A 13,263-nucleotide genomic window follows, 5' to 3' on the forward strand; every position below is an offset into this window, starting at 1 on the left:
AAAAAAAAAGAGAAGAGGATAGAGAAAGATAGCAAGTGAACAATAGAGGGGATGTTAGTGAGAAACAGATATGGTTTATTATCTGTTGATGATGACGTGTATTGTATTCTCAACTGGACTGGTCTGGGAAGTATTTCATGATGGGTGAAGTCTTTTAACAAGCAAAATGAGAAATAGTGATTGACTGTTTTAAAAAATTATAATAATAATAATAATTATTGGGAAATGCATGGAAAAGACATTGAATGATAAAGCAGGGAGATTGATGTCTCTGTATTGACTGACATGCATGGCATTCCCTTTTGAAAAAGCAATGGAAGTCAATGTAAAGTTATATGTAATCCAATGTAATATAAAGAAGATTATGATGATAATAAAAAATAAAAAAATGAGGACCAGCAGTTTGCATGTGGCTATGTCACTGGACTCCCATGTAGTCGACGACAGTTTGAGTCCCAGACCCAGTCGCTTAAATTCATGTCAGGTGTGTGTGCATGCATGCCCAAGAACCCCAGAGGAGAATGGAGGAGAAGGGATTGCAGCGTGGCCAAACCCCTGTGGGGTGATCTCTCGTTTTTCTGTGTCTCTGTCCCTCTCTGTCTTTCTGGCAAGTGCACGTGCCCTATAGCAAAAACCTCTCAAAAAAAGGAAAGAAAAAAAAAGGTTTTTGACTTAGGGCATGTGTGCCTGCTGGAGAGAGATAGAGACAATGTGAGGGAAAGTAAGGCTCAACCCCCACCCGGGGGATGGCCATGCCACAATACCTTCTTCTCCATTCTCTTCCTGGGATTTTGGGCATGCATGCATATACATCTTGTGTGATTTTCTAAACAATGTTTCTTTTTTTAAATTTATTTATTTAACTTTATTTGTTGTTATTATTATTATTATCATTGTTTTAATTTGACCTAGAGACAGAGTGAGAGAAGGGGAAAGTGAGAAAGCAAGCCATAAGATCCGCAACTCGAACCATGGTCAGTCACGTGGGAGTCCAGCACTCCACCTGCCGGCGCCCTCATGTGATTTTCAAGCCACCGCGTAAGGGATTCAAACCACAGTCAGCCATATGGGAGTCCAGCAATGTAACTGCTACACCACCTGCTAACCCAATTAGATTTTCTTAGTTTTCTCCAAATACGTTCCAGCTTTCCTCAACTCCAGAACTATGGTCCAAACCATTATTATGTTATGTTGGACAGTGACAGTGACCTTCTCATGTGTCTTTGTGCTCTTTTTTATTCATTATTTATATTCAAACTGATCTTTTAAAAGCAGAAGACTGGGATCAGCAGATGGCGTAATGATCACATTGCTTTCATGTAGTTGACCATTGTTTGAGTCCCAGACAGGCAGGTTAAAACTCACATCTGTGTGCGTGCCCCAAATCCTGAGAGGTGAATGCAGGAGAAGGGACTGTGGTGTAGTATCCCCCTGGAGGATGATTTCTCAGTTTCTGCCTCTGTCTCTCCAGCAAGCACACATGCCCTATAGCAAAAATCTCTCCCTCTAAAAAAAAATAATAAATAAAGAGCTGGCAGATGGCATGGTGATTAAGGTGCTAGACTCCCATATGGCCAACTATGGTCTGAGTCTCAGACCTGGTGGTTTTCTCTCTGCTCCCCGCCCCCACTACTCTTATCAAATTAAAAAATAATAACAAAAATAAATAAATAAATAAATATATTTTTTAAAAAGCAGAAGACTAATTATCAGCTCTTCTCATTAAAAACCTTTGGATAAAATGAAAACTTTTCACTGTGGCTTTGCATAATTTGGTTCCTGCTTTTAGTCTCCATTCAGTAAGGTTTATCTTTCTGGCCTTTCTCTATTACACTGCCCAGCAGGTTCCTTCTCAGAATCTTTGTATACTTGGTATTCCCCATATTGGGATAGTTAATTTCCTTATGACTCATTTATTCTCATCTTTAATATCTTATTGTCACTCTACTTAAACGGCCCCTTCTCCACCATGTATGTTCAGAATAGACAACTTATCTTGTGACCAGATGTCCACCAGACTGTGAGGGCCTCACCCTTACCTGTCTGTCGTTGCTGCACACATCACACAAGATCCTGTATTTGAACCTGGATCTCAGTCTAGGATGAGACCATGCACTACCTTCCTTTAGGGAAGAGATGACCACATTTCATGTTAACAGCACCATTTTTGAAAGTGTGCAGTGGACAGAAGGCCTATTACATGGAACATTCAGAGGTGGGGCTAAACCTAGCACTGTCCTCTACCTAACCAAAAGCCATGTCCCCCCTTCCATGTGATAGTCCCAACAGGATGAAGACACCCACCCTTCTTTCGTCCATGTGGTCTGGTCAGCAGGGACAAGGCACAATTCTCAGAGCCTGCCCTATCTTCACTCTATGACAGGTTCAGACACTAGTGTGTGAATTTTTTAGTTTTTGGGCACCAATGGAAGGAATCTTTGTTTTTGTCTTGTAATAGGGCAAATGACCTAGCCAGAGAGATAGAGAGACAGAGAATGAGAGGACATAAGAAATCACCCCCTGGAGAAATGGCCATGCCACAATTGCTCCTCCTCCATTCTGCTCTCAGGATTTCGGGCAAGCATGCATATGCGCCCGGTGTGTTTTGAAACCACCAGGCCCAGGACTGAAACTGTGCAGCCACCCATGTAGGGTCCAGCTGCCTTAACCTGCACATGCCAGCCCAGAAAGGGATTTTCCCAGAAAGAAGTAACACTTTTTCCAATGGTTCCTGCCATACCTGCATATGATGGCTGGCACCGAGTAACATACCAGGATATAATGAAGAGGGCTTATGGAGGAAAGGTGTAACACCCCATGATGACAAAGGACCAGCAGATGGGAGCTTGATTCCTGACATTTCCAAGTTTCTGAACGAAGTCGTTACGCCACTGTCCTACAGCAGATGGTTTGACATTTGAGACTATAAATTTGTTTAACTCTGGTTGAAATGGGAAGGTAAGATACTTAACATCTCAGACTAGTGATAAGATGCTTAGAAAAACAAATCCAGCAGCAACCGCTACAGAGAAAAATCTGTTCTCTAATACAGCTAAGAATTCAAGCTATCCAAGTATGAGATAATGCCAATCTCGTCTCGGTAATCATTGAGGACACAAGAGCCAAAAGATACTTTTCAAATGTAAGACACTAATAGAACAGCAGCAGTAGTTAGATTACCATAATGGGATAGTGTATCCAAAGTAAGCCCACAAGGCCAGATTGTGGGACTATAAATCAAACGATAGCAGTAACAAAAATGAGGACATGAAGGAAAAATGGTCATTTTAGAAGGAAATTCCTTCCCATTTCTGATACAGAGATTAAAGTCTGGGAAAGAAGAGGGGAGCTCTCCTGTAAGCATATAAAACCCAGGACTCAAGTAAGAAAAAAGAAAAGGATGTCACTTTTGTCAACACTGTTGTCAAAATGCTGACAACGTTAGAGCACTGGTGGGGGAGGGAGTTTAAATCTTCAGAATGGAACAGTCTTTCAATAGTTACAATAGACCTGGATTCCTAACTGGGGCCATGACCATGGGATGGGAACTAATACAGAAAGCAAACTTTGAACAGACTCTCTGCAAGCCCTGGGAAGAAAGGAAGCCCATGGAAGTAAAGGAGGACAGTGATATCCTCATCTGAGGAGCTCATGCTTTCATCCTGTGGCAGTTCCAGTGGTTCAAGAACTCCTCAAGGTGTCTCCACACAACACCGTATCCATGCTAAGTCATGGAGGAACAACTAGTTTACTGCTACACTTCCCACCCTCCTAGTTCTCTTACCCACCTGGACAGCTCTGACTGCAAATTGGGACATTTAGTATCCATGGTTCTTCTCCTTGCTCCAACTTGAAGATTAAATCAGGTTTGCTACCATGATACCCTGTGAATGGAAAATTGCAAAGGATATAGGCCAGATGGCTAGGGACAGGGCTGAGGAATCAAGAGACACAAAACAAAATTGCTTATTATATGTGGGGAAAGATTATAATTAGGGGACCAGCAGTTGGTGTAATAGCTATGTCCCTGGACTCCTATGTGGTCGAACGCAGTTCGAGTCCCGGACCCAGTGGCTTAAACTCATACCAGGTGCGTGTGCATGCATGCCCAAGATCCCGAAAGAATGGAGAAGGGATTGCGGTATGGCCATCCTCTCTGGGGGGGGGGGGGGGTCTCCCCTTTTTTACAGCTCTGTCTCTCTGGCGAGCGCAGGTGCCCTATAGGTTTTTGCTATAGGGCACATGCACTCGCCAGAGAGACAGAGAGACAGAAAGTGAGGAATCACCCCCCGGGGGGATGGCCACGTCTCAATCCCTTCTCCATTCTCCTCCTGGGATCCTGGGCAGACACACACACGTGCCCGGCGTGAGTTTAAGTCACCGGGTCTGGGACTCGAACCGCAGTCGACTACATGGGAATCCAGCGACATAGCCATTATGCCAACTGTTGGTCCCTAGCAAAAACCTCTTAAAAAAATTATAGTTAGAAGGTGAGAGACAAAAAGGGACACAAAACACTTGACCTCTGAAGTTCAAATTAATAGTCACTAAACACTTGAGAGGACCCACAGTAGATCACCAAAAGAAGAGATGGCAAGTTATAGCCCACATCTGAGTTAGGAGGACACTTACCCACTGACACCCAGCTGTTATAGTTTTCCAACATCACATCTGTGTATAGGTGTTTCTGTGCAGAATTCAGTAGCTGCCATTCTTCCCAGGTGAACTCCATAGATATATCCTTGAATGACAATAACCCCTGTAATAATACACACCCCATTCAATCAGATGCAATTACATTACATGAAATGGAGAAGATGCAGATGAACTGGAAAGTAAAAATGTTCCTCCACAGACTGTTTCCTGGGCCTAGTTCAGCATTTACTTTGTGAAATAATTAAAAATCGGTTAATCAGGGGGCAGCAGGTGGCACTGTGATTAAGATGGCTAGATCCTACATGGTGACAGGGTTCCAGTCTGGACTCAGTGGCTTGAGAAGCAGACGGTCATGTGTGCCCAGAATCTTGAGAGGAGAATGAAAAGGGGATTGCAGCATGTTCTCCCCCTGCTGGGGATGCTTTCTTACTTTCTTTTCCTCTCTGGTGAGCACATGTGCCCTGCAGCAAATAGGAAAAAAAGCAGTCAATCAATCATTGAGCTTCTCTATGTACCCCATATTCTTTTGGGTCCTGAAGATTTGGGGATGAATACCATCCAGGTCTATCTTCAAGACATTTTTAATATTGTAGAGGAAAACAAATTTTTATACATGCAAATGAAATAATGTGTTTCAAGTCTTTGATAAAAAAACATATGTCACATAGGTTATCTTAAACCCCTATAGACTCTTTTTCTTCTGAAAATGGATTCAGAAGTATTGGCGACACTACTAAGGTGCCAGATATGGATTAAAATCCAATGTGTCCCAAAGCTTAAGCTTCTGGGGCTCCCTAAGTCCCCACCAGCTGGTCACCTCTAGATGAGGTCTCATTAAACAGATAGGACAAAGGCACACGGCCTCAGACAAATGGTGAGCAACCCAAAAGAGCTCAGTATGAGCAGTGAAGCTAGGAGGTTGTGACTGTCTCAGACAAGGTTATGAGTGAGGCCTTAGCAAGGTCAGGCACATCCTCACATTTACTACTCAGGCTGAGCTCACGACTAGACTCTGAGGACTTGGGACAAACACAGTGTCCTTCTAGACCGCATGGCTTCCCCAAGACGTCCTGCTGAGCATTAGTCAATAACCATAAATTGAGTGAAAGAAGCAACCCAAGGCAAACAGCAACAGCTCTTTTAGCACAAAGAGGTTTAGACTTACAGGCACTTTAGATAGACTTACCCAACAGAGAAAGAAAGCTAAAGTAGCTGTAAAATGACTGAAAACAGGAGAACTTTTTTTTTCTTTTTTGAGAGGTTTTTACTATAGGGCGCATGTGTTTGCCAGAAAGAGAGAGAGAGACAGACAGAAAGCGAGAAATCCCCTCCCCTGGGGGGATGGCCATGCTGCAATCCCTTCTCCTCCATTCTCCTCTTGGGATATTGGGTACACACGCACACGCCCCCAGCGTGAGGTTAAGCCACCAGGTCCGGGACTCGAACCATAGTCGACCACATGGGAGTCCAGTGACATAGCCATTACACCAACCGCTGATTCCAGAACTTTTAAAAATACATCAAAACAGGGACCAGCAGGTGGCATGATAGTTAAAGCACTGATTCCCACATGGCCAACTGAGGTTCAAGTCCTAGAGCCAGCAGCTTAAAAACCACGCTGGCTATGTGTGTGTACCTGCCCAAAATTCTAATAAGAGAATGGAAAAGAAGGGATTGCAGTGTGGCCAGCCCCCCGAGGGGTGATTTCTCACTTTCCCTCTCTGTCTCTGGCAAGAGCCTGTGCCATATAGCAAGAACCTTAAAAAATAAATACATAAAAAATAAAAGTAACAAAACAAACTTTATCAAAAACAACAGGTAAATGTGAAAAAGTCCCAAAGAGGTTTCCTAAAGATTAAGTCAAAGACAAGGAGAAAAATAACAAAGTGCAGATAGATTTGAAGAAATCACACAGAATGCAGCAAAGAACAGAAGGCAAAAAACATGAAAGCACAGTTAAAATAGGTATAAGACTAAATGTAATTTGAAAGTAGGGATAGTAAGAATGGGGAGAGGGTAAACACAGGAGGTTATTCATATCCTCTTCTATGGGACCCACTTACATTGCACTACAGGGGGAACCAGCAGTTAGCGTAATGGCTATGTCGCTGGACTCCCATGTAGTCGACCGCGGTTCGTGTCCCGGACCCGGTGGCTTAAAACTCACGCCGGGCGCGAGTGCGTGCGTGCCCAAGATCCCGAGAGGAGAATGGAGGAGAAGGGATTGCGGCGTGACCATCCCCCCTAGGGGGTGATTTCTCGCTTTCTGTCTCTATGTCTCTCTCTGTCTGTCTGGCGAGCGCATGCGCCCTACAGTGAAAATCTCTCCAAAAAAAAAAAAAAAATTGCACTACAGGAATGTGGTACATACATACAAACACACCTTCATGAGAAAAGGTAAAAAAGAACAGACAGAAGCTGCTACGATATTTCAACAAATTTTTGGAAAACAGAAGGCAAAAAAAGTGGTAACTCCCATGTAGTCCACCGCAATTCACATCCCGGACCCGGTGGCTTAAACTCACACTGAGCGCATGTGCGTGCGTGCCCAAGATCCTGAGAGGAGAATGGAGGAGAAGGGATTGTGGCGTGACCATCCCCCCTGCGGGGTGATTTCTCACTTTCTGTCTCTCTTTTTCTCTCTTTCTGGAGAGCACACATGCCCCATAGTAAAAAACTCCTCCTCCCCAAAAGAAAAAGTGGTAATTTCAGAGCGGAAACTAGCTCAGAAACAAGTAGAGGGTAGGGAGTGGTGAATACTGGTGAACAGCAAACCATCTGCCCCATAGACATCCCCAAACATTTCCAGACCAAGTATCTGAATGGGAGGAATGAGGTGTGAGATGACAAGAAGGAAAGTTGTACAAATTGGGCTCTCAGGTCCCACCCACCAGGGTCTCTGGAGTGGGTATCACTCAACAAACACATAACTACAAAACGCCCATGGTACCAAGTGCTCTTTACTGGTCTCAAGCAGGTAATTTTTTAAAATTTATTTAATTTTGTTCATTGTCATTATTTTATTTTATAGTTTTGAAGTTGACCACAGACAGACAGAGAGGGAAAAGGAAAGTGAGAAAGCAAGCTGCCAGGTCGGGGACTCAAACCGCAGTCAGCCATGTGGGAGTCCAGCCACCTTAACCACCCTGCCATCTGCTGGCCCTCAAACAGATACATTTTTAAAGAGTCAGAAGAGGGGGACCAGCATTTAGCGTAATGGCTATGTTGCTGGACTCCCATGTAGTCGACTGTGGTTTCAGTCCTGGACCCAGTGGCTGAAACTCATGCCGGGCACGTGGTCGTGCGTGCCCAAGATCCCAAGAGGAGAATTGAGAAGGGATTGCGGCATGGCCATCCCCCCTGGGGGGTGATTTCTTGCTTTCTGTCTCTCTGTCTCTCTCTGTCTGTCTGGCTAGCGCACGCGCCCTATAGCAAAAACCTCTCCAAAAAAAAGTCAGAAGAGGATGCTGTTTCAGTCAGGGTGCAAGTACAGCTCCCCGAAGACACACCCTTGTGCAAAGTAAATCATGTGAGAATGAGCAAGAGCTCTGGGTTACCTGCAGGAAGAGCATTCCTGGAGGTGCAAAACAAACAGGCCCAAGGGTATAAAAGGTCTGGTAAGGACTTGAAATCCTATTCCCGGTAGAAGATAAGCCACCAAGAGGCTTTAAACAAACACTGGACCCCATTTTAGGAGATCCACTGATTGCTGTGAAGAAGGGAGGGATTGATCAGCAGAGACATTAGGGAGACAAGCTGGGAGACATTGGGAAGACCGCATTGGTTTGCCAGAGAGACAGAGAAAATGAGAAAGTACCTCCCAGGGGAATGGTCACACTGCAATCCGCTCACCTCTATTTCTCCTTTCGGGTCTTTGGGCACACACGCATGCATGCCCAGCATGTTTCTCAAGCCATTGGGTCCAGGATTTGAACCATGCAGTCAGTCATGGGGGATCCAGCCACCTTAACAACCACAAAGGTGAGGAAGTCTAAGGATGGAAAATGGAAAAAACAAGAGTGAATAACTAGTCTAGGAGAGGCATAAGATAATGAAGACTTCATTCCAGAAGGGTGTCACTGAGGGAGAAGTGCACTCATTAAGGAAGAGAGGACATACTCAATCCCACCAAAATAGGAGAGACTCCAAGAAAAGGAGCCTATAAAAGGTTAAACTGGCTCTGCGATGCAGTGGTAAGAGAAGTGTGGGTCAAGGGAAGCTGAATCTCATGTGGTAACTGCTGTTCAAATCCCGGGCCAGGTCAGCCTGAAACATGCCAAGCGAGAGCACAAGTGTGTCCAGGATCCAGACAACTGAAAGAAGAGAGTCACAGCATGGCCAAATTCTGTGAAGGGTGCTTCTCTCTATCTGTACCCATTGACGAACTCTAGTTATGATTACCAAAAAAATTTAAAATATAGGGACCAACAGTTAGCATAATGGCTATGTCGTTAGACTCCCACGTAGTCAACTGCGGTTCGAGTCCTGGACCCGGTGGCTTAAACTCACGCCAGGTGTGTGTGCGTGCGTGCCCAAGATCCCAAGAGGAGAAGGGATTGCAGCATGGCCATCTCCCCTGGGGGATGATTTCTCACTTTCTGTCTCTCTGTCTGGCGAGCGCACACGCCCTATAGCAAAAACCTCCCCCCCAAAAAAAGAAAAAGAAAAAACAAAAACTGCTTTAAAGAAGAAGCAAGTGGGCCAGCAGGTGGCATAGTGGTGTAGGTGCTGGACTCCAGATGGTCAACCATGGTTCAAGTCCCAGATCTGGTAGTTTGCTTTCTCGCTTTTCCTGTCTGTCTCTCTGTGGTCAAATTAAAATTAAATAAATAGAGGGATCAGCAGATGGCATGATGGCTATGTTGCTGGACTCCCATGTAGTCAATCACGGTTTGAGTCCCAGACCAGGTGGCTTAAAATCACGCCGGATGCATGTACGTGCGTGCCCAAGATCCTCAAAGAATGGAGGAGAGGGAACCAGCAGTTAGTGTAATGGCTATGTCGCTAGACGCCCACGTAGTCGACCATGGTTCACGTCCCGGACCCGGTGGCTTAAAACTCAACGCGGACCCGTGTGCATGCGAGCCCAAGATCCCGAGAGGAGAATGGAGGAGAAGGGATTGTGGCATGATCATTCCCTCTGGGGGGTGATTTCTCGCTTTCTGTCGCTTTCTGTCTCTCTATCTCCCTGTCGGTCTGGCGAGCGCACGCGCCCTATAGCGAAAAACCTCTCCAAAAACAAACAAACAAAAAGAATGGAGGAGAAAGGATTGCAGTGTGGCCATCCCCCCTGGGGGGTGATTTCTCACTTTCTGTCTCTCTGTTTCTCTCTGTCTTTCTGGTGAACGCATGTACCCTATAGCCAAAAAAAACTCTCCAAAAAAAAAACAAAACAAGATCAGCGGGTGGCATGATGGTTGGGGTGCTGGATGCTCCCATGTGGCCAGCTGACAAGTCCTGGACCTGATGGCTTGCTTTCCCAATTTCCCTGTGTGTGTTTTTGTGTGTGTGTATGTCTCTCTCTTTGGTCAAATTAAAATAAATGAATGAATAAATAAAATTAAATAAATAATTCTTTTTTAAAAGTAAATAAATAGGGATGAGTAGTTGGCGTAATGGCTATGTCACTGGACTCCCATGTAGTTGACCACAGGTCAAGTCCTGGACCTGATGGCTTGCCTTCCCACTTTCCCTGTGTGTGTTTTTGTGTGTGTGTATGTCTCTCTCTTTGGTCAAATTGAAATAAATGAATGAATAAATAAAATTAAATAAATAATTCTTTTTTAAAAGTAAATAAATATTTATTTAAAAAATAAATAAAGAGAAAGCAAGTATCTCATATGTAATCAGGATGTCTACTGAGTGCATAGGCTGAGACTAAATGTGGGCAATTTTCATGCCAAACTGCACGTGCTTAGGGATTTAAGTCAACAAAGAACATGTTATCTGCCTCTGAGAAATTTGGAAGGAAGCTGCTGGAGTACTCTGAAAAGGCAGGTGAGAAATGAAAGCCAGCAGTTCCCTTTCAGCAGGGCATTGTTTCCCTAAAGCAGGAGATCAGACCCCTGAGCCTGAGCCTCTTGACAGGCTTCTCCCCAACAGCACAGCCTGCAGGACAAGGGAGATCCCAAAGGAAGAGACAAGTGGAACTACGGGAGAGCCTGCAAGAGGTGAGAGAAAGACAGCATCATGGAGACACAGGGTAGAACCCTGTCGAAGGTTCTAAATCCCCCCATTCCTAGACACCTGCTATGATGTTGGGGAGGCCAGCAGGCAATAGGAACCTTTGTCTCTATCATTGATCTTCCTATCCCAACCCGAAAGGAGCCCCACAAAAAGACAGGCAAATCAAGTGGGACTAGAGAGACAAGCCTTCCCCATCTTCCTCTGCAGGCCAGGATCTAGGGGAGAAGAGTGGGTCAGAATTAAGAATGTGGACTAGACTTTCCAAAACTTGAAAGTCGCTCAGAGTTATTAAGAAATTGTGAACATGGGACCAGCGTTTAGCGTAATGGCTATGTTGCTAGACTCCCATGTAGTCGACCGCGGTTCGCGTCACAGACCCGGTGGCTTAAAACTCACACCAGCCGCGTGTGCGTGCCTGCCCAAGATCCCGAGAGGAGAACGGAGGAGAAGGGATTGCAGTGTGGCCATCCCGCTGGGGAGTGATTTCTCATTTTCTGTCTCTCTGTCTCTCTCTCTCTGTCTGTCTGGCGAGCACATGTGCCCTATAGCAAAAACCTCTCCCCAAAAAAAGAAATTGTGAACAGAACATCATGGGCTCTCCTCAACATGACCACCAGGGAAAGGAGAGTTAGCTGACAGGGCGAGTCTCAAGTTGGGATGAAGAAAGATAAACTCACTATCATTATCAAGTTTAGATCATTCATCAAGCTGGCAACTTTAAAATGAGGAAGAAGGTACATGAAACAAGGCTTACCAATGTGAACATATCAAAACCTTTAGATACCAGAAGAGTAATCACAAAGTGCCTGCTTCTGGGCACAGAATGAAAGAGGAAAGGTACCCAGGAGAGGTGAGTAAACCAGAAGGCTTGTTCTCTATTCCATTTGAGGTTTTTACTATTTCTTTAAGCATAAGAGTAAAAATGAAATACAAACTAGGGACCAGCAAGTGGCGTGGTGGTTAAGGTGCTAGACACTCCCGCACGGTCAACCATGGTTCAAGTCCTGGACCTGGTGGCTTGCTTTCTCACTTTCCTCTCTCTATGTCTCTCTGGTCAAATTAAAATAAACGAATGAATAAATGAAATTGAAAAAAACAATTTAAAAAAAAGAGAGAGAGACCAGCAATTAGCGTAATGGCTATGTCACTGGACTCCCACATAATCGAACGCGGTTCGCATCCCCCGCCAGGCGCGTGTGCATGCGTGCCCAAGATCCCGAGAGGAGAATGGAGGAGAAGGGATTGTGGCGTGGCCATCTCCCCTGGGGGATGATTTCTCACTTTCTGTCTCTCTGTCCCTCTCTGGTTGGCCGTGTTCCACCCCTGTAGGAAAAAACCCCCCAAAAAAAAAAAAAAAAAAAAGGAAATACAAACTGAGCCAGCTTTGTAGCACAGCACTGAACACTGTACATAGGGAGCTGAATCCCACATGGCTGACCAGTCAGCTCTAGAGGCTTGAAAAACATGCCAGGCCTGTGTGTGCCCAAAATCCTGACGAGATGGCAAAAAGGAGAAGGGTGACCATGCCCCAATGGGGGGAAAGGGGATAGATCTCTCTCTCTCTCTCTCTCTCTCTCTCACACACACACACACACACACACACACACACACACACACACGATCATGCCCTCTGGCAATAAATAAAGTAAAAGCTATTTAAAAAATGTTACATGAACATTGGATGTCTTCACTTATTTACTTATTTATTCACTTATTCATTTAATTATTTTAATTTGGCCAGAGAGGGACACAAAGAGAGAGCGAGAGCGAGAGCGAGAGAGAGAAAGAGAAAGAGAAAGAGAAAGAGAAAGAGAAAGAGAAAGTGAGAAGGCGAGTTGCCAAGTCCAGGACTCAAAATACAGTCGACCATGTGGGAGTCCAGTGCCCTTAGCCACCACACTAACTGCTGGCTTCAAAAACTATTCAAAATCTCTAAATTGGCCAAGTATAATCAAGAGAGGATTAAAAAAAAAAAGCTTTTATAACCAAGAAGGAGTCTACAACTCATAACTCCAAGAGAACTTAAAATTACTAAGAGATACAGTTAGTTCCACTGCAATGTGATATATATGAGGTGGCCCCAAAAACTTTGTGGATAAATAGAATTAAAAGATAAATTTTTTTAAAAACTATAATTCTCAACATAAGCTCCATCAAATTCAAGATACTTTTATAAGTAATAATACCACCCACTTAAGACATCCCTAAAAACTGAAGAACCTAGGAATTTAACCATGTCAGTGCAGTCTTTTCTGTATTTTTACCTGAAGAAAAATGAGTTTCCTTTAAAGGTTTTTTTAAGATTAGGAAACAAAAATAAGTCAGAAGGAGCCAAATCAGGATGGTAAGCTCAGTGCCTAATGATTTACCTTTGAACACCCACAAAACTGGCCCTATTCGATGAGTTAAAAGAGCAGGAAT

The 13,263-nt window shown here is 44.4% G+C and overlaps 1 protein-coding gene across 8 annotated transcripts in view; it reads right to left on the reverse strand.

Moving 5' to 3' along the window:
- Positions 1–13,263, reverse strand: part of LOC102491132 (zinc finger protein 140) — a 97,092-nt gene that overhangs the window by 69,589 nt on the left and 14,240 nt on the right. For 5 of the 8 annotated variants that reach the window (XM_027771384.1, XM_014587389.2, XM_027771383.1 and 2 more), the window contains 2 exons: positions 4,633–4,759; positions 3,789–3,884 (listed from right to left, as the gene is read on the reverse strand). In XM_027771384.1, coding sequence (XP_027627185.1) covers positions 3,789–3,884; positions 4,633–4,732 — 196 coding nt within the window. In that variant the 5' untranslated portion in view covers positions 4,733–4,759. Of the gene's footprint in view, positions 1–3,788; positions 3,885–4,632; positions 4,760–8,508; positions 8,564–8,594; positions 8,648–13,263 lie in introns of those variants that run through there. The other 3 variants (XM_027771382.1, XM_027771387.1, XR_001370288.2) reach the window with 3 other exon arrangements.

This window comes from Tupaia chinensis, unplaced genomic scaffold (assembly GCF_000334495.1).
Source record: "Tupaia chinensis unplaced genomic scaffold, TupChi_1.0 Scaffold000211_1, whole genome shotgun sequence".
Lineage (NCBI taxonomy): Eukaryota > Metazoa > Chordata > Mammalia > Scandentia > Tupaiidae > Tupaia > Tupaia belangeri.